Here is a 27,216-nt window from a genome sequence, read left to right as displayed (position 1 = left end):
AATCTTTAAATGGTGTGCTCATCAGCTAAATGTTTGTTGATAAACTGCATATCCAAGGACTTGTGTACACATCTGGGTGGTGAAGAATTTCTGGGCCACGATTTCTTGTGTGACATGATACACTCACTTGCCAAAGACAGAAACTCAGTGGTCTGTGTGGCACATATTTTATAAAGTTATTTAATAAAATATGTCACAAGTTCACTGTAAATTATTAGTATTGTGGGCACATTTGATGTAATAATGGGTGACTGATTACCACAGTAAGATTAGATCCTGCAAGATATTCAGAAAACTAATCTCTGCCTCCAGACTAGTGTGACTCCAGTGTAGACTAGAGGTCCCACCCTTCAGAATCAGAAAGGAGATGAATTTAACTTCTAGCCCATTAGAAACCAAAACCTTAAATTTTGAATGGTGACTATTACAATTTACCACATCAGAGCGACAGCATATATGGATACTTACTCCCCTTCCTTTTATGAGTAAATATATATGATTTGCAAGGAGAAATTCATTACGGATAAAATTGGCATAGCACCTGAAGGTCATGTTAAGAATGCAAGGTGTGACTACTTCCATCTTTATAGAGCAGATACCAAAACCACAGGGGGTAAGATTAACAGTTCATTTGAAAACATTTCTTATTAAGGACATGGGAAAATAGGTTCAGTTAGCAGATCTACAGATTGTGTCCAGGTTACCTACATACGTCTGTCTCCCAGACTGATTGGTTTTCACTTTACTGTACTCATAGCATTATTGGCTTACAAGTTTAAAAACAAAATGTAATTTCTACTCTTTAGCTGAAGGGACTGATCAAACTAATATCTTCAGAAGCCACTGTCACTGGTGGATAAATCAGATCACAGCTGGCATCTTCTGTAGGACTGTAACTTTGGCAGCAGCTCCTGATATTTTTTGTCAAGGATCACGCTTCTCCTCTTCCCTTCCCAACACCATCACTATGCCTCAGCTTTAGATCTTGCTTTTCAGAGAGGAAAAGTGCATTTACCAAGAGACTTTGACTTATCACTATAGGACCAGAGCCATTTTAATAAAAAAGGGACTTGGATTGGTGTACATTTTTTCCTTCTGAATCATGAAAATGCCAAGGTCATTTTTTAACATTAAAGGTGCTACTTAAATGCAAATTGTTGTTGGTGCCGTAAAACAATCCTTTGAAGTGTTTATAAATATGCAGGATTTTCTCAGTCAACTAAGGCAGATGCCCCTTCATCATTTCTGTTTTTTTGACTAAACCAGGGATGTGAGTCAACAGGTCAGAATGTTCTTCTCTTTTGCATCAGTGAGCAGCAAATTTCAATGTGACATCTGTTCTCAATAGCATTGGTGAGATTAGGAGCTCTCTGTACACGTATTACGTTCATTCAGCTGAATCCTATCACCTGGCGTAATCTATTAGATCTTCAGCAACAGAATTCAGGGTCAACAATGGTTATATGTGCAATACATTAAAAACAAAATAAAAGGTTAACTATTCCACAAACCAGCCAATAATTTGTTGCACAGGTCTATTGTACTAATGTCTTGCCCTACTAATTAAATCCTTTTTTCATGAACATGCTGACTCATTTATAATGTTTTCTTTAGTTCAATCAATAAATGATGCCTGGTACCTAATTGCAGGTTAAATGTTAAATAGCATTATTGTATAATGGCAATGCTGATTGATGTAATCCAACTCATGAAAATTTCAGTTTCCTTTCTCATCAGCAGTTCAGATGATTCAAATTGACAATTTTAATGAGTTTTCATTAAAAGCCAACTTTGTACTTCTAGCACTTTAATAATTTGAGTAAATCAGAAAATAGAAATTAGTAGAGAATAACACAGCAAAGCAGGATATCATAAACGATCAATGCTATTTCTGAATACCAACCATCTTCTTTGTTTGATGCAGTGACAGAACAAAAAGAAGTTAAGATAGAAATATCTTAAATTGGTTTGTTTACATGCTATCCTTTATATATCAGGAAGCTGGTTTAATTGTGCTTTATGTTTGCATCCCATACTTTAACTCTTATCTTTAATCAGAGATATAAAAGAAAACCTGACAAAAAAAAACACAAGGGATTCTCACCTCTCAATCTTTACAGTCCATGTTCTAGAACAATACACCACTCAGTCCTAATTTAGATTTGATCCAAACACACACAAACAGATTATGCAATGATACTTCCACCAGAAAAATGTTGCTTTAAGCATTTAAATTGTGAATTAAGGTGTAAATAGATAACACCTGAATAGGACTTAGATGTTTTGATGAAGTGTTATTGACCTGAAAAGTCAACTCTGATTCTGTCTCTATAGATGCTGCCTGATCTGTTGGATATCTCCAACATTTTCTGTTTTTATCTGAGAATTTAATATTCCTGGTTTTAACATTTTGGAAGGAGCCAGAAAGAAAAAGAACATTAATGAAGTTCACATTCACAGCGGGAACTCTGTGCATTTACAGGTTTTGTTATGATGAAAGCCATTATGATAAAATTAAGAAATAGGAAGTGAGATGGTAAGATTCTAGGTTTGCAATATGAGATGATAGAAAGGATGATCTTCAGACTGTCAGAGAAATGTCAGGACAATAGTATCATAAATTCCAATACAAGTCACATTATAGATAATGTATAAGGTTGAAGAGGATAGCACTTTTCTTTTTAGAATGTTCCAAGATCACTGTGCTTCCAGTCCATAAAGAAAGAGCAAAAGCTTGATTTTGTCTGGAAAATTAAGTAGGACCAATGGCCACTGAGAGTAGCAGAACCCTGGGAAGAAACACTCACAATTCAGTTGGATTCAGTCGATGCAAGGAGCGGGAAATGAAGAGGCAAAGTTCAGTGAGATAATGGAAAAACTGGTCCACGTTAAGGAAAGGTGGCACATGAGTCAACAGATTTGCAAATTTAAAGTACGAAGTCCTAAAGATGCATTAAAGTAAAATCCTGTGGGCAAATGGATATAAAATTTAGCTGAAAATTAAAAGGGACACATGAAAAAATAAAGTTAATAATATCAAAGATAACAAAAAGCATTGTAGGGAATGAAAACATAAATTAAAATAGCTAAAAAATATAAACTTACTGTCAGATAGAGTCTTTATATAAAAAGGAAAATATAGTTGAGAATGTCAGGAAATGTTTCAAGGAAAAGAAATATCAAATATTTTTAATTTTATATATGATGGAAGTGAGAATGTGGGTAAACTGCAGTGGGAAAGAACAGATGTCAGCATTGGCTCCGCAGTTACACACTTACTGGTGTTTGAAGATCGTGGCTTCAAACTATAGCCAAAATAGTTCAGACAACAGAATCACCAGAAACATACCCATGGTGGGAACCCTTGTTAGGGAGCCATTTCTGGATTTTCATACAATTGGAGAAAGATTACAGGAGATTTATAGTTTTAGTTTAGGAAAAGGTCATGAATCATTCAAAGAGAATGAATAAAAACAGTTACTTCTGGTGGGAAATTGGTGACTAGAGGTGCTCAGATTAGATGGTCAGTAACAAAGTGTGGGATTAATTTAGGAGTGAATGAGGCAGACATTTATGCATATTTTAAGGAAAACTTTGAGCTATTTAAAGAGAATGCTGTAAGGCTATCAGAGCAGGGCTGTGAAATTAGATTTGGATTGCTTTAGCAAATAGCCAACATGAAGCCATAGGTTCCTCTGTGATCTTATATGACACTCTGTTCAGTCTTAATTTTCTGCTTCCAACCTATGTTTATTCAGTGAATGGACAGTAATAGTGAACACTGTCTACATTTCACTTTTAAATGAATTTGAGTTAAAAAAACAAATTGCCATCTCAAACATTATCTCATATTGCTTGCACAAGATGCCAGTCAAAGGTCAAATCACTCTGGGCAAAAATGAGAGAACAGGCAGGTCTAGACAACACTTGTGCAGAATGTGAGTGTCAGAAATAAATTTCTCTGCCTTCAGAGAGTAGTCAGGTTTGCCAGAGGTGAGAGAGGACAGAGATTGAACATACTTAAGACATAAGCTATTCTATATTGTATAGAAACTGAGATGTGGAGGTATGAAAATTGTGCCATAGTGTGTGTACAATTTAATATAAGTGAACATAGAGTAAAGGACTCACAGTGAAAAATATAAATGACTGTCTGTCCCTAAATGCAGAAGACAGTTTGAAAACTGATGCAACTCAGCAAGGATAAATCAGCACTCAGAAACAAAAGATGGAATTTATTTTTAAAAATGTGCATTTTAAAAATATATGGACAATTTCCAAAAGTAAACTTTGGAGAGCTTCAAAGATCCAATAACATCTCAGAATTTGTAACTTTATCTTCAAGCTCTTCAATGTCTATGGTTTGAAATTAGTTCCCTTCAGACTCCAATTAAATAGCTACAACTGTTAATTGTTGCTTGTTTGTTAGAGAAATCACAGATGCCAGCATACAGTGGTAAAAAGGGAGAATTAAGCATTTTTGATTTTTTTTCTATTATTTCCTTACTGCAATACCTCTCTCTCTCCAGAAGGTGACACTCTGTCTACATTTCAACTCCAGAAAATTAAATCTATTAAGGTCAGGCAAGATTTGCAAAGGGATAGTTACTGAATGTTCATCTATTGATGTCAGAACAACTGAGTTTAAACTACATTTCTTGATATAATGTTTGCCTTTTCTTGCAGATAAAGCAATGAGTTGCTGAAGGTGGTCTGACAACTCGTCACACAGGTCTCAGCATAGGAAGGAGTACAGTTAGATGTAATAGCCCTAATAATGGATTTGTTTAATTTCCTAATACACCATACCATAGAGATATTGTGGCAATGAGTTTCAACTGACAGAATAATGGTCAATCTCTGCCCTGTCTTTCTTCAGGAGAGCGAACCTTTGACATTCCCAGTGCACACAAATATTGGCCAGTGATAAAGGTTTCAGAAATGGGAAAGTAGCCCTCATCTTGCAATTGATGAAATTTAAAAATTACAGGAACATTTTTAGAAAGGAATCACTTCCCCATTAGCATACTCAACAAATGCATTGTCCACTTTGGTCCTGAATATTTAAAAGGCATATGGTTTGATCCTTGGTCAGAACAGGGTATACTAATTTCAGTGGAGGTGACAGTGGGCCCATTTCAGTTTTTGTCACTGGGCTATGGAAGAAGGTAATAAAATCAGTCTGACCTTTTGTTCCTGATCACTATCCAGTAATAGTGGTTGCCGATTTCAGGGTTAGGTGGGATTGAGTTTATGCCTGCCACTATCCTCGCCACTCACCCTTCACTCCCCATCTCTTTTATAGCTGTTAGTGCCTTTGAAAGTGGGATCCAGCAAGGGTCATTACTTTCAAATGTTCCTGTCCACCTCCCTCTAGTGTTGGTGGTAATGATGGAGCGGAAATAATTATATAACATTTTTGTACATCTTAGCATATTCCTGATTTTAGCTGAAGTTACTTTGTAGCTAAATGCGCCTGGATCTCCAAGATTTTTCCATAGCCTCCTTCTTTGTGAGGAACTATTTGACCCATCTATGTCAGCTCACAGAACAATCCCATTCCCCACTAATTTTCTAGATAATCTGCTCTCCACACATTTCCATCAATTCCCCTCAACCACACACACACAAAGTAGCAATTATTATTATAACCAATCTTCACATCTTTGAGATGTTGGAGGGAACTGGAATATATGGAGGAAACCCACATGCTCAGAGGGAAAACATCCAAACTCCACGCAGAACCCAAGGTCGGGATTGAACCCAGGTCACTGGAGCTGTGAGGCTGTAGCTCTACTAACTGCACTGCAGCTAGTTGATGAACAACAATTAGAAGTCAAAATCCTAACTGACTTCCCTTCTTTTGGACTTTTTTGATCTATATTGTTCAGTTATTTGTTCAATAAACAGACGGGAATGGGATTGTGAAACCTCAGTATATAATTTTGCATTTTTTCTGCGACCACAGTAACAGCTTATTGTATTAACGCAGAGAGAAGATGGGTGGCAGTCTTGAGGCATTGTTCAAAATAAAACCCAAATTATCTGTACATGCAGGCTTCAAATAACATTTTTAATGGCTTCACAAATTTGCCCAAGATACCTGCAAGCATAGCTATACTACTAATACTTTGGGTTATATAATTTAGAACATGAACTCATTAAATATACATCCTAACATCACATTTACTTGACTGATGGTAAGTATGCCTTGGACTACTATAAATTTCAATGGTTTCAGAGGTATCAACATCTGAGGAAAGCTGGTGCCTAATCTTTAAACTCATGATTGGTTACCTTGTTACTTGTGTGCTGGTGAGAGCAATGATTTTAAATTAAAAACAGCCAGATATGCCTTTTGTCTTCCTGATGCTTCACCCTCTAAGGTTTCCAATATTACAAAAAGAAAAAGGCGTCTTGTCAGAAAAAGCAAGTTTAAGACCTAATTTAGTGAATTCCAGAGTGGTCATTTAGATATGTCATTGTTTACTATACTTAAACTAAGTTAGGAAGCAATACAGTTATGACAAGTTGGAATACATTAGGAAAATGTGTGGTATAAAAGTCTACAGTTAAATTTACAGCTGTAATGTACCCAGAGTGCACCTAAAGACCCAAAACCAATTAAGGATTATATGTGCTTTGCAAAGGATTGATTTATTTCAAATGTTTATACTATGGAACTACAAATGTCACAGCTGCAAAAGACATTGATCATAGGAAGAAAGACTTAGTTTATAAAGAGGCCCTGCCACAAAGTTCAGAACTAAATAACACAACTGTGATTTATTTATTTTTAAATTTTATATATATTTTACAGTTTGCTATTAAACATTTTAAAATGGCTTGTGTTATGTCCAAATTCACTGGACTCTAGAAAAAGCAAGTACTCTTTCGTTAAATACAATTTACATGCAACACTGCTGCTAAGTTGTATGGTGTTGGAATTTAAAAAATATTTTTCCATGAAAATATAGGGAAGGGGAAGATATTCCACAGTAATTATACAGGAATGCTGTTATAAACATTTGCATTACATGCTAGGGAAGAACTGGCACAGACGAAAGGGTTCATCTCTCTTCACCATCCAAATCAAAGAAAGACATTTTTTCATTGAAATTATACAGTGTCTTATCACATTTTTCTAAATACATCAAAGCATTTAGATACTGTCAATTACTTTGAAAGGAAGTTACCGATGGGTACCTGTCCTTCAAAGTAATTCACAGTATCTAAATGCTATTACTTTCTTTCTACTACTCTCCATTGAATATATTTAAGGCAGTAGGTGAACTGATGTGTCAGACTGGCTTGACATATTCCGAGTTAACCCTGCAGCAGTCAGCCATCTGCATTTTTAGAATCTATGTGGGCTATTTTACCTCACTAAGTGTCAAGATCCACAGATTTCTCATCTCTCGCCCTTTATACTATTTATTTATGCAGCCCGATGTTTTAAAGACATGTTTTGCATTCCTATTACCATTCCTTTCTTTTTCCTTTAAGGACTATTCACTATCTGAAAAGCTGAAGCTCGGCATACTGTTGGGCAATTCTACCCTCATAGCATGGTCAAAGTATCAATGTAATTGTTTCAGCAGATAGAACTGTTTTTATGAGAGTGGGGTCAGTCCAAAGCGATGGGGTAGATCACTACTGGACAGAACCTTGCAGCCCATCATTTTCCTCAATCAGTATTAATTATAATAAAGAATACCACATGCCATTGATACAACCCCAGGCAGAATGCATTTTATCTCTGGTAGACACTAAAATATCTTGACACCAATTATCACCACTCACGTGTATGAAATGATCAACTGCCACTACAATTGTGCAATAGTGATATGCCCATACACACCATGTACAAATAATTTCTTATGAAAGCAGTCATTGCATATGACACATATGTTACAATAGGATTCTGTTCACTTGGGAAACCCAACCCAACATTCTTCCCTTAATTTAGATCAAATGCAAAACTCCGATAAGACTTAGTTTCCGAAATGAAAAATGTGAGACTTAATCCTCTTTCGTTTATTGATTTCAAGCTTCGCGGAGACGGTGTCCATCCAAACAGGGAGATGTGAATTCGCAAGGAAGTAAATGACTAACTTTCGGATTTTGTTTTGTGTCGGTGCAGTGAAGGGTTAATGGCCCTTGGGCTCACTTCTCTGCTGTGTTGGAGATGTTGCAGGAGAGGGCGCTCCGTTCTGCATGCGAGGGTTTAATATTCACTGCTCGGCGAGTCGGTTCCAAGTCTGAACACTATTGCTGTTGCAGGGGGAGGGGGAGGGGCCAGCTGTTTGTGGAAAGCCAGTTATGTCAGTGCTTAATAATTCGATCTTACCCGTGGGGAAGGACAGGCTGATTCTTACTAAACGCTGCATTTTGAAGGGGTGGTGGGGATCCAGCGTGGCATTAAACAAGTTAAGGGGAAGGCTGAAAGAAAAGTAGTCAGCAAAACGTGGCAGAAGTTGTCGAGATCGTGGTTGCAGTCCTATTTGAAAATACAATCAGACTTTAAAAAAAATTGCACAGATAAATTGTGGCGGGAGGGAAGCAAGTTTGATGCGTTTGATTCTTAGACGTTGTAGGCGTGCATTTAAAATCCACGGCTTATTTGGTAAAGTTTTATAGCTGGAAACAAATACGGTAACCGGAGAGGGGAGGCGGACTATACTTTTAAGCTTATCGTCTACTGTTTTTACGTATTCTTCGTTTCATTTATAAAAAGTTTCCAAAATAGGAGACTTAAGAGCTACGTCATTCAAAGCACCAACAAAAAAATAAGCAATGGTTACTGAGACAGTCTAAGAAAAGTACGTTGAGGCGCTTTAGGAGTTGGCAGAAGGTGGGGCAGTACCTCATTGCGCCAAATTGTAACCAGTTTGGCAGTAGTGGCTGTCTGTAACCCTGCAGACTTAAAAGGGGCAAAATCCCCCTACTGCGAGGACTAAATTTGCTTTAATTCAGCCGGATCCGGACTAGCGTTTATGATCCACGTGTAATTAACATTTGAAATAGTTTAAAGCTATCGAGATGTTGCAAAAAAAATGCAATAAGCCTTCGTCATTTTTTTCTCCTCTCACTTCCTGTCAATGTTGTATCCACCCATGAGACTCCAAGGAGGGGGATGGGCAGCTGGAAGATCCACGCAGTAGTAATTAATTGAGTTGCACATAGCAGTTGCGTGCTGTTTTCTCCGTAACTTTTTGTTCCTTGCTTTGGAATAAACGCTCGTTTCTGAAATCATCTAAAACCAAGCTTTGAGTCGACAAAGTTGCCCCAAGTTTACTGAATGTTTTGGGTGGGGAAGCGAGGAACTTTAAGTCAAATGTTAACGAGGAAAATCACAACCCGTGAAGTGGGGATATCTGTTCTCGTTAAATAGCCATGTGCAGAAAATCTGCAATTGTCTCACTCTGCATTGCGAGGCAGCAGACTGCGTGTGCTTGAATGTTAAATTCAGGAATAGGTTTTCCCTTTGTGCCTTGGAGTAAGGAATAAAAAGCTTCGCACTTACTCGTGTGCTTTTATATGAACTTCTGTTCCATATTTTAAGTTCGGATTTTTCAGTGCGACTTTTTAAACAAGCTGGCAAAAGTTGTGTGTCTTGTAATCGAGGTGCAAGTCAGCCTTTTTTTTAAAAAATGAATAAAATGAAGTTGCACTATTCCACACTAATCTATACACAATCCTTGTGACATTTGAAACGAACCCCATATTCCAATAAGAAACCCTTCTGCTCAGTGAAACTACGGAATAAAATCCCGCCAGTTTACTTAATGCAGAGCCTCTGCTTCAACTGGAAGTAACACAGCTGTGCGCCTTTGTAACAGTAGTGACGCATTCCCTCCCATGTATCGGTATTTCACCGAAGGCCAACACATCGAAAAGCCTCGCAAACCGTTCAAAAAGTTGCAAACGTCTTTGCGGCATTTTAGTTTTATACGTGTATGTAGTTTAATCAGAAGTTTTTTTTGACAAAGTGATATTGACTTTCCCAGCTCGTGAGATAAGGACATTTTTTGCACTTTAGCCTATGCTAACGAGTTAAGGAGCGCCTGTCAATCATGTCGCTGTTGTCATGGAGACTCCGGGCCAGGATTCGAAAGCAGGCTGGTTAATCCCTCCCACTGCCCAGCGCTCAATATTTATAACAAGGCAGACAGAGGGAAGAGTTCTAGCAGTTCAACTTCGCCACCACCAAAAACATACTTTTTTTATTTTTTTCCTATCTCTATACATTCGGACCTCACGTTTCTTTGCTGGGGAAAAACAGCTGTGACTCCAGCCTTCACGCGAGCAGGATCTCGGTTGTAGAAACTACTGCGTGAAGATGTCTGCAGCGCTTCTATCTGCCTTCTACGATATCAACGATTTCTTGTGCAACAAGGTAAAAAAGAGGGGAGCCGATTGCTGAAAGTTCAGACGAGAAAAAGTTTTGGAGAAGTTTTTGTTGAAACTTTTAGCAACGCAACCGGGTTCCCCGAATGCATTTCTGAAGCTTATTAAGAGTTTGAATGTTTTGAGATCTCGTTTCTAATTCATTGCTTTTATTTTATAGAACGAAAAATCCCTGAATAACTACAACAACTTCAATAGCATGCTGGATAAAAAGGCAGTGGGGACCCCTGTAACAAGTTTTGCACCGGGATTTCTAAGACGGCACTCGACCAGCAACTTGCAAGCGCTGGCCAATAGCTCGTCCAGCAAGTATCCCAGTTCATCTTTCCCCAACATCAAGGAATCGAACAACACGGCCATGCTGAACAAAGAGAACAAGTTCCGTGATCGCTCGTTCAGCGAGAGCGCGGAGCGGCTTCACCAGCAGCAACATCCGCCACTTAGCCCGCTCCACCTTGTCCAGCAGCAGCAGCAACAACAACAGCAGAAGCAGCCAGGCGGAGGCGGGGGGCAGGTCAACTCGACCCGCTACAAGACGGAGTTGTGCCGGCCTTTCGAGGAGAGCGGCACCTGCAAGTACGGCGACAAGTGCCAGTTCGCGCACGGCATGCACGAATTGCGAAGCCTGACCCGCCACCCCAAGTACAAGACGGAGTTGTGCCGCACATTCCACACCATCGGCTTCTGCCCCTACGGCCCCCGGTGCCACTTCATCCACAACGCTGAGGAGAGGAGGCAGGCGCCGACCAACAACAACGCCGTCAACTCTTTCCACCAGCAGCAGCAGCAGCAGCACCATCCGCGACCCAAGCTTCACCACAGCCTCAGCTTCTCGGGCTTCCCCAGCGCCTCCAGCGGACTCGAGTCGCCGCTGCTGGAGAGCCCGACCTCCCGCACGCCCCCTCCGCCCTGCTCCTCCTCCTCCTCCGCCGCCTCCTCGTTCGTCTTCTGCGACGAGCTGCTGTCGCCCACACTGCCAGCCTGCGCCAACAATGCCTTCACTTTCTCCAGCCAGGAGCTGAGTAGCCTGCTCACCCCGCTGGCCATCCAGACCCAGCAGCTGGCCGGTGGTGGTGGAGGCTCCGGGGGATACAGCCAACAACAGTCCGCCGGCGGGTGCCCGCCCTCTCCCCCTTACCTCCTGAGCCATGTGCAGTCGTGCCTGCGGCGACTGGCCGATTCCCCGGTGTTCGATGCCCCGCCGAGCCCACCGGACTCCCTCTCCGACCGGGAGAGCTACCTGAGCGGCTCGCTGAGCTCCGGTAGCCTGAGCGGCTCCGAGTCCCCTAGCATGGACCCGGGCAGGCGCCTGCCCATTTTCAGCAGGCTTTCCATCTCCGAAGATTAAAGCAACAAAACAAAAATAAAACGAGAACTGCTCTATTTAACAGAACTTATTTACGAATTGCAAACAAAAAAATCCTGCCAAGAAAATGCCTTCATTAAGGAAACAAATATTACAGGACTTGCTATTTTTGCCTTGTTTTAAAGAAAAAAAGAACTTCATTCCAAACTTTGTTGCAAGTTAATCTATTTTCCATTGCCACCTAGTGGCCCGTTTGGCTTTAGGGAGAAGAGAACCGTGTTGCAGATTTTTTTGTGAGGCACTCGGTTCGTTGAGTTAGTTGTAATTGTTGAAATAACTGCTGATTGTTAAATTTTTTTTAGCTGTTGAGTTGATGTGAGCACATCGCAGTACAACTCGCTATAAAACTATTTAACTTATTTATTATCTCGAGAAAGTATACATTGGTAATTTGTTCATACTGTATTTATCGCGTATGATGAAAACAATAGATATATATTCTTTTATTATGTTTAAATTATGATTGCCATTATTAATCTGCAGAATGTGGAGTGTGTTCTTTTCACAGTAATATATGCCGTTTTTGTTTTTTGTAACTTCACTTGGTTATTTTATTGTAAATGATAAAATCTTAATTTAAGAGATTGTATGTAATATTTATTTCATTAATTTTTTTCCTTGTTTACGAAATGAACGATTGCATGGTTTCTATGTGCTAGAAATCAGTTCTTGATGCTGTGGAACTAGTTAGGATTGACGAAGGTAGGCTTTTTTTAAGAATGTAAAGTAACTGGGGATGTTAGACCGTCCAAAGTCAGTGGTTGAAACTTTAAGTATCAGACTTTAAATGTGGCATTCTTAAGTCAAAGTGGCATCATAAAGTTTTTGTTGTATAAATGACACTGTGATTTTTTTTTCTTTTTGTTTCCCTTTTTATTAAAAAAAATAAAGAGCCAAAATATGTAGCACCCTGGACCCAGTATTATATTGACAGTGCCTTCAGGGTCCAGTTACAGAGACAGTTATTTTTTTTTCTTAACCAAAATAACAAGTTTCAGAACAAATGTGCATTCCCTTTTTTTAAAAAAAAGTATTTTTTTACAATTGGGGGATGTCAGTTCTCTGAATGTAATAGTTTTTTGAAAATGAACTTTGTTTAAAAGCAAGCTTTCTTCCCAGAAGAAAGGGGAGATAAGAGAGACATTGCCACCACTTTGATTAGTGAGGGGCCACCTCCTAGGTCTGAACAGTTTTTGAAGTAAATCTGAAATGTCTGGAGAGTGGAACTCTGCTTTTGTTTTTTTTCTGGGATTTGCTATTAAAACAAAAAAGGAAAAAAAAACTTCACATTTTCCAAGACAGTGGGTGAATGATAGTAGGTTTAGTTTGTACATAGTAGGTACAGATTATGAGCACTATGTACTCTCTTTTGACTACTTTAACAGAAGTATCCTTTGAATGTAACAAAAGGAAAAAAAAACTTGTTTAAAATACTTGGGGTGTCAGTTCACTACAGATTATAGTGTGAGACTGTAAAAATTTGTACTGTAAATTTTTTGTAGTTCTCCCAATAAAATCATTTTTGAAGAAAGATGTGCTGTAATGTCCTCTGGATATTTGTATACGATACAAGCACAACATTTCTGAGGTCTGAGGTTTTACTAATACCTTGATCTAGCTGTGGTGTTGCTATTGGGAGGAAAACACTTGCTCTTCTATCCAGATCATTCTAATGCAGAGAAATTGCAGACTTTTTACATACAGCTCCAGAACAGTTTCTCAAAGTGCTGACTCTAATATAAGGATCAAATTCATGCCAATATGGTTTTTTCTTGCTAGCATTTAAATGGTTACAAATTGTTTGGTTATTGATTTGTGATTCATACTTTATCTGGTACAAACATTGAAAGAGCTGAGGCTGGTTATGTGTGTAGCTTGTTCACCCATTGCAGAACTAAATACAACCAAATATTTTCTGTGTTGATGTGTAAGTCAGCCCTTATGCATTTAAAAAGGGGTAAGAGTTACCCTCAGATTCTGTCTCAACTAGGAACAGACTTTTTAATCTTTGTGCATTTGATCAACATGAAAACCACCCAAATTCCTATTGTGGCATTGAAATCCAATTCTGGTGATTTAGCACTTTTCCTCTCTCTGGGTGAGGTTAATTGGAGTGTTGCATAATGAAGCTTCAAAGTAGTCAGCACTTTGCTGCCCTAAAAGTGCACTTAACTTTTTTAAAAAAAGTGTTTAAAAACCACCATTAGTAAAATAACACACCAATAAACTAGGCTGTCATACCTGATTCTCTTTCAGACATACTGTTTATCAGAGCTGTGAAAAATGTAGGGGGTTATGTCGTTATTAAGGAGATGGTTGTTAGGTAATTTTCTGCACTGAGTGGCAGTATACCCAGAAAATGTGCCAAAAAACTAATTCCTTGAGATATGAAGTGGATTTGCAAACCCCTATAAACTGCACCAGGACTTGATACTGGATCATAAAACAGGAAATCAATAGGCTACAAATGCTTATTGGTTCTCTTATAACTAATTTTTACAAACCTCAATCATGAATTGAAACCTATTGAATTGCATATGATCCATTCTCTTGCACATTCACAAATGAGGTTTAGCTTGGTGACTTTCTTTTTCTCTGTGATGGATTTTTAATTAACTACTGAGTAGATTATTTTCAATTGGACATGTATTGGAGATTAATACATGTTTGTATAGGAATTCTGTTGGAATGGCAAGAGCATGTGTGGTCATTGTAGAGCTAGAATGCATCAGGGAGAGGGTGGACAAACTCTGATCAGTTCTAAGTCTAAAGCTGTGCAGAGCAGAATTATGGTGAATAAGATTCTGATGTGCTTCCTGGTAGGGGAGTGAAGAGGCCTCTGCTCACCACCAGCCTCTGGTGGCTGGTTACAGAGTGCATGATGGCAGAAGGCCATCTGCTCTCCCTTGGAAGATGAAAATATGCAATTAAGTAGTGCTCAGCTAAGCCTTTACTAGGTTTTGAGGGGGCTTATTGCTTTGGTGCAGTGCTACAATTCAGAAATAACTTTTAGCTTTTGAGACTGGAAATATGGTACTTGGCATGACGTCTTTGTAAATTAAATCCTTGAAGTGGGTAATGGACAATGAGAAAATAGCTGCTGCATATTATATTGGCTCTATGCTGCACTGTATGAAAGACAAAGCTTGAAAATCCCTTCCCATAGGAGTGTTCTGATAGTTCCAACCTCAAGTTTCTAGAAGACTCCAAATGTAGTTCTATTGGTTAATATTTTGTTTATACTTTAATGCTAGTTTTTAAAAGTATGTCACATACATAGCTTAACCCTATGTTTTCACATGGATGTTTTGGAATATCTGTAATATTGTTTCTTGTCTTCACATATTATCTTCCCTTGTGCTGACTTTACCCTCTAATCATTTCATATGCATTTAATAACAGCTTGTGTTTCTATAAGTAACTAATGTTGTCCTCTGTCTAAAGATGTTGGTGTTTCTTGCTGTTTGGGAAAGTGAATGAAGTACTCCCAAACAAATGAGCTGATACAACTGATGTCCTTTCTGTTGGACCCTGTTAAGTACTGAGTATTCTTTGAAGTTTCATAAATTGAGATCTTGTTTCTTACCATGTGGTATCCGCAATTATAATCTTCTGTATACCCTGATGCTAAATGAGGGAAAAAGGTACTCTGAATGAAATTACAAAATATACCTAAAAACTGATGTCCTTTGGATCAAAACACTGATGTTCATATCCATACTCAGACTATTTCTTTCACCCCTTAGTCTTATTTTTGTGCCTACGTTGGCTCACAATTCAGTAGCATTTTAGAACCATACTGCATGGAAGGATGGCCCGATGAGTACATCTGCACGATCCGTCAACCACCCATTTAGAGTAATCCTATTTTAATCCTATTTTTATTCTCTCTACAGTCCATTCAACTGCCACCACCGCCCCATCCCTCACCTCCTTCCCACCCCCATTTCACCACACACCTGCTTACTAAAGGCAATTTTCTGTTCCCAATTAACCTCCAAGCTCTACATCCCTGGGATACGAGAGGACATTGGATTATCCAGAGGAAGCCCACTTAGCGACAGGGAGAATGTGCAAACTCCTCACAGACAGCATCTGATGAACCCAGGTCACAGGAGCAGTGAGGTAGCATCTCCACTAGCTGCACTACTGTGCTGTCCCATTCTTGTCTACATTTTCAAACCCCTGCCCTTGGAACAGGTGACCCAAAACTTGGACAATAGGTAAGTTTTAAGGAAGGAAAGATGGGAAGTGGGAAATCTTTGTCCAGTCTCTGCTCGCAACAGCTGTCCAAGAGCTCCGCTCCTCGAATTCTGGTTACATTGACATCACTGAAATTAATCTTTTTACCAGTGATGATCATGTGTTCAGTAATCTAGACCCTGGCCCTGAAATTTCCCCCTCTAAGTACCTATGCCTGCTCTCTCTAAGATGCTCCTTAAAATCTACCTCTGACCATATTTTTGCCCACCTGTCCTAATTCCTAAGTGCAATTGGTTTTCTCTTTGACAGTGCCTCTGTGAAACAGCTTGGGGGCATTTTACTGCATTAGCAGCCTATATTGAAGGTTTTGTTGTTGTGGACAGCAAGAATGTTGAGACAACCAAGTTGAACAATCTTTCTTGGAGATTCAGCAAGATCTCTTTGCAAAAACATATTTCTGAATGGTTTTAAAGACTATTTGGATTTGTTGTACAAGAAAGGTATACGGTGAAGCGCATTAAAATCTCATCAAGTTGAGACTGGTAATAGAACAAAAGTTCTGAATTTGTAAACAGAAAAGTTATGGCTCAGTGGACAGAGTTACAGCTTAATGTGGTATCATGCCATGAAGATCCCAGTTAGGCTTCAGTGATCTTGGATTAGAAGTGGGGGGGGGGGGGGGGGGGTGGTGGCATTCCTTGATTGCATTCCAGTAGTTTCTGTTATAAGTGCATGTGCAGGCCAGGTGAGAATAGCACAGCCTGTAAACAGTCACAATCCAGACTCTTACATGTAAGTGGGCAAGGAATCAGAAGGTTACTGCTCACAGAGAACCATACCCCAGCGTGAATCATCACATTATGGAGAAGAAAGGTAATTGGAAAAGTAAAGGAAAAAAGGCCATTATATTGCAAGCCAAATATTTTCTCTGGCTGAGTGAACTACACGTGTCTTTAATTCAATTCTTTTGGAATTAAGTATCTCCACAAGTAAGGCAGGCACGGCAGTGTAGCAGTTAGCGTAACGCTTTACAGTGCCAGCGACCTGGGTTCAATTCCCGCCGCTGTCTGTAAGAAGTTTGTATGTTCTCTCCGTGACTGCGTGGGTTTTCTCCGGGTGCTCTGGTTTCCTCCCACATTCCAAAGACGTACGGGTTAGGAAGTTGTGGGCATGCTATGTTGGCGCCGGAAGCGTGGCGACACTTGCGGGCTGCCCCCAGAACACTCCACGCAAAAGATGCATTTCACTGTGTGTTTCGATGTACATGTAACTAATAAAGGTATCTTATTTTATGCAGCTCCTATCAAGTGAATGCAGATCATGGCATAAGTCAAGATTTGTGTGTGGCATTGCTGTCCATTCAAGTTGCAACTTCCATAACAAATTTTTAACTAAAATGGCTGGTGACACCCGAACCATTTCATGTTTATTCTTCACCATTATTTCAACATTCAATAGTTTCTAAATAAGTATACTTATGTTACCCACACTATGCATTCACAGGGTTAAAATAAAGAAATGATTAACAGATATGTAAAGCCAGTCCTTGACTTGGGTTCACATATCTGTTAATCATTTCTTTATTTGCTCTTTTTTTGTCAGCAGCTGGTTATAATTTCATGTTAATAAGTGGAAAAATTACCTTTGAAGCAAATTTTGTGTTCAAATATTATCTAATTTATGTGAGTTCATTCAACCAACGATAGAGTCCAATTGCTTCACTTAATGTTAAGTCTGTCCTGTTCAGTTAACCTCAATCACAGGTATCACCACCTCTGAACACTTCTTGGTATTGCTTTCCACCCACATTCCATCTCCCCCTTAAAATCCTACATCCTTCTGAGTCCATCCTTGGGGGGGAAAAAGAAGCTTTCTCCCATTTCTGTATTTTTCTCTGTGTTTCTCTGTACTTTCAGCTGTCTAGGCTTTGGCCTTCCCCTGCCACCACCTTTCTGGAGCCACTGATCTGCTAATTCATCTTATTGTCTCCACCTTTTGTCTTCCTGATATCCATTAAGACCACTCCGTTCTCACTCTGATTGCTCCCCTGACCCAGCTTTCATCTCTGCCCCCTGAATTTGCAGATTTGAACTGATATGATGAAGAATTGGTTTAGTTATTTAACATCAGATCTGGCTGGATAAAGCACTATTGGGCCTACTCTCATTTGCCAAAAACTGTCCATTAATTTTAATTAAGTCCCCCAGCTTAATTATACACCTCCTTCACAATCTCCTCTCCCAAATCGCTTTCACCTTCCTCTCCAATAACAAGTACAAGGACTTGTTTGTCACTCAGACTGAGACTTCTACTACCTGTGCTACTTTCCTTCCTTCCTCTAGACCACTGGGGCATAGTTCTAATATTCCCCCAGTCCTGGGTCTAAACTTGCATCATTCTTTCATTTCCCTCCAATATATTGATATATTCTCTTAAAAATAATCTTGTCCAGGAGACCTACCTGCTTCCTGCTTCCACCAAACTGGTAGCCAGCCAGTTTCCCTTCCTGATATTAGTTTATATTATTGCTTTCCTGATAATATTATTAATAATTCTCTCTCTGCAGTTACTGACCTTGGTTCCTTCAAATCTGCTATCATTGGCCCTCCCCTTAAGCCTTGACCCTTCCGTCCTTGCAAGCTACTCCAACCTCCCTTCCCTTTCCAAAGTTGTTGAACATGTTTATACATGCCTCCCAAATTTGTGCCCGAGATGCATAGAACTTTATTTTTAAATCCCTCCAAACAGGTTTCAACCCCTACCGTAGTACCAGAACAGGTCTGATAAAAGTCATCAATGACATTGTATGTGAGTTTGACACAGGAAATCTTTCTCTTGAGTCTCGAAGGCCTTTCTTAGGCATGTGGTTGCTTGGTGCAATGTGTAGCAGGTGGTCAGGAAGGCAAATGGTATGTTGTCCTTTATTGCAAGAGGGTTAGAGTTTAGAAATGGATATATTTTTTACAGGTACTAGTGAGGCGATACCTGCAGTACTGTGCGCAACTTTGGTCCCCTATTTAAGAAAGGATATATTGACATTGGAGGCAGCCCAAAGGAGATTCACTAGGCTTATTCCAGGGATGAGAGATATCCTGTCATAAGTAGATTTAAAAAAAAATCTGTATTTTAAAAATCTATATTCTTTGAAATGTAGAAGAATGAGGGGCGTTCTTATTGAATCATATAAGATTCTTAGGGGCCATGATAGGGTAGACGCCTAGATCTTTCAAGTGGGAACATCTCAAAGGAGAGGACGTAGTTACAAGATAAGGACATGGTCATTTAAGACTGAGGTGCTGAGGAAGGATGCACAGAGGTTGATGTATCTCTGGAATTCTCTACTCTTGGGGGTATTTCAAGGGGAAGCAGATACATTTTTGAAAGATCAGTTCAGGCATGGACAGGGGAAGATCAGCCATAATCATATTCAATGGTAGGACAGGCTTAGGGGGCCTTTTCCTGCTCTTATTTCCTTATGTTCTTATGTTTTCACATGGATGCCCATACAGTCCAACCCCAATGCATCCCACTGTTGGTTAGTTAGGCTGAACGCTCTTGCCTTGTTCTATTTTTATCCATCTAATCATAGTCAAAGAGTCTCTTGCAACAGACCCTGGCACTTTTACTTCTGGAGATCCCAAGTATCTATCCTTGGTTCTCTCATCATCACACAGTATCAGTTTCCATGTGTAAGCTGATAACACATAATTCAACTTCACCACCACCTCTCTTGGCTCATCTACTATCTCTAAAGTGTTAGACTGTTTATTGAATATGCAGTAATGGATGAGCAGAATTTTATTTCAAATAAATATTGGGAAAAACAAAGCCATTACCTCAGTCTCTGCCAGAAACTTCATTCCTTGGCCCCTGACTCAATCCTTCTCTCCCAGCCTGTTCCAGGCCTTGCTGTAATAATTAACCGAGTTGAGTTTAAGAATCACATCTGTGCCATCACTGTGACTGCCCAGTTCCTTAACTTCAACCCTCCCCTCCCATGCATCTTCTCTGCTGCTGTGGAACAACTTATCCATGCCCTTATTACCTTTAGACTTGACTATTCCAATGCACACATAGCCATCCTCCCTTGTTCTGCCCTCTGTAAGCTCGGGGTCATCCAAAACTCCATTTCCTAACTCCAATAAGTTGAAAACAATATAAAGTGAGATCATTCTTGTATATAGAACATTGAACATTACAACACAGTACAGGTCCTTTGGCCCATGATGTTGTGCTGACATTTTATCCTGCTCTAATATCTATCTAACCCTTTCTTCCGACATAGCCCTCCATGTGGCTATCTGAGAGTCTCTTAAATGTCCCTAATGTATCTGCCCCCACAAAACACTGCTAGCAGTGCATTCCACGCACCCACCATTCTCTGTGTAAAAAAAAACTTACCTCTGACATCCCCCTTATATCTTCCTCCAATCGTCTTAAAATTATGGTCCCTCGTGTTAGCCATTTTCCATTTTCTCCCTGGGAAAAAGTCTCTGATTATCCACTTGATCTATGCCTCTTATCGTCTTGTACACCTCTATCAAGTCACCACTCATCCTCCTCCTCTCCAAAGAGAAAAGCCCGAGCTCGCTCAACCTATCCTCATAAGACATGTTCTCCAATCCAGGCAGCATCCTGGTAAATCTCCTCTGCACCCTTTCTAAAGCTTCCACATCCTTCCTATAATGAGGCGACCAGAACTGAACACAATACTCCAAGTATGGTCTTGTTCTGCAACATTACCTTGCGGCTCTTGAACTCAACACCCTGACTAATGAAGGGACATAAAGACATAAAAATTACTATAATTTCATTGATTTTTGTTTTGAAGAGGTGACCATGAGAATTGACAAGAGCAGAGCGGTAGATGCCTGTATCAATTATGGCATCGTCTTACTGACTCAGGGTGTTAGATACTGTTGAATTGGGCGTAGCTTTATGCTGTGTGGCAATACCCAGTAGGAACTGGGTTGAGAGTACATAACCCATGGACTAAGAAGGCTATCATCCAATAGTAACAAAGATGAAGGGTTAATGTTTACTTCATGTCAGTTCATCTTTAATCCAATTCAAGAAGAATTGTGCCTACAATTTGAGAGCGATGGGCATTGGATTTGTAACTGATTCCTCTGGACGTGAGTTATTTGACTGAGGCAATCATTCTGGGCTCCGTTTTGAAGTTACAATATATATTGCAGGAATTTGGTGTTACTGGTTTGCTTCTGGGAACTACTATTAACATGTTATTCAGAGAAAGGAGTTTTAACTCTTTCCAAGTTGTCACGCAATGGCAGTCCAATGGCCAGATGGTGTCTCTGCAGTTTTCAGAAGGTTTCAGCCATAAGGAATGAAGTGGGATGCGAGGGAGTCTAGCGCTGGATAAAGAACTAGAAGCTGGATTATACTTCCAATTTTGTAAGATGATACTTTTAGATTGGCACACTAGCGTCTATGATTTAACAGGAGCAAATAGAACCAAAGAGCAGGTCATCTGTCATCTTCTTAGGCTGTCTCTTGGGTTGAGGATGACTTGCTTCCACTCCAGTTCTGTGGGTTTTAAGGTTACTAGTGAGGCCAGTGTGGGATCCCCAGACTCTGCCATGGGTGGGGCAGAGGTGGATGCAGGGGTGATGGTGCGCTCCTTCCATTGGTTATGCCAGACTTCTGTGTTTGCTCAGTGCCCGGGCTCCAGGTTCTAGGTGCCATCTAGACTGCTCCATCATCACTTTGAACAGTCCTGGCAAAGGGGTTCCCAGGAGCCAGTGGGCTTTGAGAACATCCTTGAGTCTTTTCTCTGTCCACCTGATAATCTCAGGTGACAGACCTTAGAATAGAGTGTCCATTTCAGGAGTCTGATGTCAGGCATGCAAGGGATGTGGCCTGCCCACTGGAGCAGAATAGGGCCTTAATACTGGGATATTGGCCTGGGAGAGGACACTGATATTGGGTTGCATATCTTGCCAGTGAAGTTGAAGGATTTTGTGGAGTTTGGTAGTTGAAGTCTCAGAAGCACGTAGGAAGACAGGGCTGTTAGACCATGAACATTGTTCCAGGTGTTGGGTCTTAATCTTCAAATGCTCTTTTCCTCAGCTGGCCAAAGGGTGTGCTGGTATGCCGAAAGCCATGATGAATTTTGTCATTGATGTCAGCCTTTGCTGAGAGACAGCTCCTAGGATATGGAAGTAGCCCACTTTTTCCAGGTTCATAGAGTCATACAGCACGGAAACAGGCCCTTCAGCCCAACTCATCCATGGTGCCCACCAAACTAGTTCCATTTGCCTGCATTTGGTCCATCTCTCTCTCAAATGCTCCTAACCATGTACTTATCCAAATGTCTTTTGAATGCTGTTACAGTACCTGCCTCAACTACTTTCTTTGGCAGCTCATTCCGCACCACCCTCTGCACGAAGAAGTTGCCCACAAGTTCCTTTTAAATCTTACACTTCTTACCTTAAACCTCTGCTGTCCAGTTTTAATGTTCCCCTTCCCTGGGCAAAAGACCAGTGTGTGTTCACTCTGTCTATGCCCTTCATGATTTTATACACCTCTGTAAGGTCACCGCTCAATCTCCTACGCTCAAAGGAATAAAGTTCTAGCCGATAACTCAGGCCCTCGAGTCCTGGCAGCATCCTCGTAAATCTTCTCTGCATTTTTTCCAGTTTAACGATGTATTTGAGGTGACATTGATGGACCTTAATTTTTGAAGGACAGTGTTGTACAGGAGGCCAGGACAGTAGAGAGCACTTGTTTTGAGGATGTCATTGAGCTGCTGCACACAGCACTTGCACAAGAGGATAGATAAGGCCTTACACTAAACATCAGTATGAGAAAGCATGCTCCAAAAGCAAAACAGTGACCACATCACTCATCCACCCAGCTACTAACAAAAAAGGTCTGTGATGAGACCCTAAAAGTTGTCACATCTTGGGAGCCTCTTTTAGTGAAAACAGATACTGATGATGATATTAACTTCCAGTCTTGTGCACAATCTTTGACCATATCAGGAAAAGAGGTCCCACATTGGCCTCATCAGTCACCTCAGAACCCACAGAACTGGAAATGGTAGTGAGTCCTCGAACCAAGGCACCCCCAAGAAGGTGATGATTCTGAGGCATTGTAGTGGCAACTGTGGGTGTTAAGATAACATTAACTTGAAAATATAGACAAAGCAGTGGATATCAAGGAGTGGTCATCCTTTTCAAGATATACCATGAGGTACTTTTCAGTTCATCAAGGCAGGAGATATCAGAACTCTGGGAAATGAAACACATTTTCTTCCTGTTTAGGCAGAAGAAAATTAAATGGAGAATAAGCTTCCCTTTACTCTGTTCTACTCTTGCTCCACACACTCCACAAAATGTAAGCATAATTGTTCGTCCATTTCCTGGAACAAACACCATACGACCTCCCTGACTGAATTGGTCTGAGATACTAAGCTAAGGATTGTTGAGCTCCTTCCAAATATACCAAGACTAATTCACCTTGTTACATTGCATCTCCATGCTACTGTCGAGAAGAGGGTGGTCTTTATCCTATCACGCTTGACTACGTCTGAAGGAAGGTCCCAGGAGTGAAAGGTCAATGCATTAACTTCCTGCACCATTTAATTGCCCTGGTCTTCTCATCTTATTGTAAAAATAAAATATTTGCACTTCGTATCTTAATGAAAATCAGTGAGGCCTGGAATATTTCACATTTTATGATGACATTTCAAAGGGAATTTAATGAAGGCTAAGAACTGCTAAGCTAGTTTTTTAAAGTTGTTGTTGCTTTAAGTCATTGAATGTCTGGCAACATAGTTGAATAGTATTTAAATATAGACGGACTAAAATACAAATCATTTTATACTTCCCATGTGGCCTATCATAAAAGAAAGGGCTTAAATGGTATATATTGTGGTGTAATCCAATATTGCAGATTTTTTTCTCCGATCGCAGGGAAGAGCTGTACACCACTCAGCAGGGGTGGCTGTGGACCATCTTTCCCAGAAAGCTGCATTCCTTGTAGTAGAGAATGGCTCAACTTAGCATGAGTCTGCAGCAGACCATTCCAGACCAAAGCAAAACATATTTCTTTTCAGCTCATTCATCTACAATATATTTGTCTTTCAACCATCAGGAGATTTACAACAAAAAAAAACATTTTTTCATATTTTGAAACATAATTTAGTTATTTCCCAATCCTGGTGCTTTCAAGCTACAAATGCTGTATCCTCCATCACAGTGAGCCTGGTTCTGCAAAGGAAGCATAGCATTCTGGAAGGGCAGGCAACATTCAGGGTCAGGGTCATTCAGACTGAACATTGGTGCTCCACAAAGCGATCATCCGATCAGCGTTTGGTTTCTCCAATGTAGAGGAGGCCACATTGTGAACACCAAATGCAGCGCACTGGATTGGAAGAAGTGCAGGTGAATCGCTGCTTCACCTAGAAAGAATGTTTGGGTCCCTTGTCGGTGGGAAGGGAAGAGGTAAAAGAATCAGTGTTGCATGGGAAAGTGTCATATAATGGGGCAAAAATCTCAGCCCAAAACATTGACTCTCTATTTCTCTCCACAGATGCTGCCTGACCTGCTAAGTTTCTCCAGCAGTTTGTTTTTTTCTCCAGCTTTCAGCATCTGCAGTCTCTTGTATTGACATATGATGGGGTGTGGTAGGCAGAGACGAAAGGGCAAACAGGGGGCACCGCAAAGGGAGCTGTGAAGGGAGCCGCCTCTACAAATGCTGAAGGGAAAGGGGGAGGGGAAGATGTGTTTAGTGGTGGTTACTGTTTTTGTTATGGGATTCTGGAAGTTGGTCTATGGTTTGCTTGTTAGGAATTTCTACACTTTCTGGCCCAAAACAGGACAAATGACATCCTTACCCCAAAGACAAAGGAGCAAGAGAGAAACAAAGAAGTCAATCACTTTGGAAACCATTAATGGTACACACCTTGATTTGGTTGTGGAAAGAATTCCTTGTCCACTTCACACTTTTAATTGCTTATTGCAGCACACATCTGTGTCTCTTCAATGGAAGCAATGAAGTTTACCAATTGCATGACTCCCTCTTAATAAGTTGTAAATGAAACAGATGCAGTCCAATAAAAAAAGTAACAGCATTGCGAAGCAATTATCAGTTAAATAATCACAAGTGGAAAACAAAATGCTTCAGCCTGAATTGAGCAAGTCAAAGGAGTGCCTGGCAAAGTGCTTCACCAGACATATCTGCACACTGGCAAGCCAAAATAAAAGTGCATTGTTAAAGCTCATGTAAGTATGGATAATGTGCTCTTTAACTTATCCCAGATGGAGCTGATTTTATGTATATATTATACAGTGTATTTAATAATAGCCCTTAACATTGATTTAAAAAAAAAGTGATATTTTACATTCTACCCTTCTTACTGCATGTGGGCTTTACTGAATGTTACAAATGCCTTCCCCATTCCCCTGAGGTGGGCGATGCCTTAACCGCATCAGCCTGGTTCAAAGGACTGTTACATCAAGATGTTGCAATTCCATCATGCCAATGGTCACTTATTGGCTGTAAATGCCTAATAATGAACTAATACTTGCATTAAGATACCCATGGGGTGAATTCATTTCACTTCCCCTGGTAATCTGACTGCATGTAGTCTACAGAGAACTATTATGATTTTGCTTAGGGAGGAAAGGATAATTGACAAATTTGCTCTGCCCAACATAAACTTGGCTGTATCAGAGGATCAAACTAGAGGAGCAGTTCATAGCTTTCCTGCTTCTGTTCTTAAACTCAGTATCATCATCCTCCTCCTCTTCCTCCACTGTTCCTCTGGATGTAGCCACCGGGAAAACTAAGGGAAGAATGTGAAAAACAAAATCCTGAGTTCATTGTGCCTGGGTGATCCTGTAGTTGTAGACATAGACAGACACACACAAGTCTTTTTATTATTACTCAGGAGGTGGACATGAAGACACGAGACTGCAGATGCTGGAATATGGAGGAGAAAATAAGCTGCTGGAAGAACTCAACAGGTCAAGCGGCACCTCTGGAGACACAGGCGTGGTTGATGTTTTGGTTTGAGATCCTTAATCGAGAGGTGACATCACTGGTAATGCTAGCATTTATAGCCCATCCCTAATTTCCCCTGAGCTGAGGGGCAGCTAACCATCAGCTCCTTTAAGAATGGAGTCATGTATAGGCCAGGCCAGACCAGATAAGAATGACAGATCTTTTCTCCCCCTAATAGAGATCAGTGACCCACATCTATTATAAAGTTGAAGAAGTTTCAAGACATTCATTATTGGTATTTGTTTATTATCCTCACTTCTACTGAGGTACACTGAAAAACTTGTCTTGCATACTGATCGTACAAGTCAATTCATTACACAGTGCAGTTACATTGGGTTAGTACAGAGTGCATTGATGTAGTACAGGTAAAAACAATAACAGTACAGAGTAAAGTGTCTTATTATTAGCCTTCTAAGAAAAATTCCACATTGATTGACAAATTTAAATTCTCTGATTTACCCTTAATGGATTCCAGCTCAGGCCCCTGAATCAATAATCTAGAAGTTCAGCTGTTAGGCCAGTAACTGTGTTACCATAACCCTAAGTATTGAACTAAGTGGATGGTAGGGAGGTCCAAGAAAGCAATGAGAATAGTTGCTAAAGTGAAGACTGGGAAATACATGGGCCTCTCTCACTCAGGCACTGGGATTTTTAAGGATAACTCTGGCTGATAAATTGAAAATTTCTTTTGCTTGTTGGTTATGTTCAATCCAATCATCTATATTACACCTAACTTATCATAGCATGAAAAGTGTCAAAAATAGAATGCTCTTAAAATAATGTTTTTCTATCAAGGTCTGCTGTGCAAAATGTATATTCTAGTGGCCAGTATATACAGTTTAAATATTAACAGAAGCATAAACATATTTCATGGGTTTCGCTTTGGCAGGCATCGGGACTTCGGAACAGATAAGTTTTTCTTGTGTAAGGGTTTTTTTAATACAAGTTCTCATCGGGAATAGTGGGGGCAGGACTGCGCAGGCGCATGACGTCAGTCGTTAGCGTGCGCACAGCTTAAAAAGAAGACTGCCATATCCAGTGGGCAGAGTCAGAGCGGGCAGTGGAGTGAGAGGGAGCAGAGTGATTTGGGCTTTGGCTTAAAGGGGTGAGGCAGGTGAGTAGCTGGTAAGTAAAAGTAAGGTTTACCTGTTATCTGTTGTAAATATTTAAGTAGGGAAAAAACTAGGTAGGGGGAGAAAAAAGAATTA

At 40.2% G+C, this 27,216-nt stretch overlaps 1 protein-coding gene across 1 annotated transcript; it reads left to right on the top strand.

The window, feature by feature from the left end:
• The first annotated feature begins 10,146 nt into the window (after positions 1-10,146).
• zfp36l2 (zinc finger protein 36, C3H type-like 2) lies at positions 10,147-13,309 on the top strand. The gene is made up of 2 exons (XM_052011888.1): positions 10,147-10,399; positions 10,571-13,309. Exons 1-2 carry the CDS (start codon positions 10,343-10,345, stop codon positions 11,756-11,758), a joined length of 1,245 nt encoding a protein of 414 aa, XP_051867848.1. The 5' UTR covers positions 10,147-10,342; the 3' UTR covers positions 11,759-13,309.
• Positions 13,310-27,216: the final 13,907 nt, after the last annotated feature.

This window comes from Pristis pectinata, chromosome 3, assembly GCF_009764475.1.
Source record: "Pristis pectinata isolate sPriPec2 chromosome 3, sPriPec2.1.pri, whole genome shotgun sequence".
Classification (NCBI taxonomy): Eukaryota; Metazoa; Chordata; class Chondrichthyes; order Rhinopristiformes; family Pristidae; genus Pristis; species Pristis pectinata.
This window is presented reverse-complemented; position numbering and strand designations above follow the sequence as displayed.

What these genes read in the sequence shown, in the direction of transcription:
- zfp36l2 (XM_052011888.1), top strand. Translation starts at nt 10,343, where the DNA reads ATGTCTGCAGCGCTTCTATCTGCCTTCTACGATATCAACGATTTCTTG. An exon ending in ACGATTTCTTGTGCAACAAG is followed by an intron (nt 10,400 to 10,570) that starts GTAAAAAAGAGG and finishes TTTATTTTATAG; the next exon opens with AACGAAAAATCCCTGAATAA.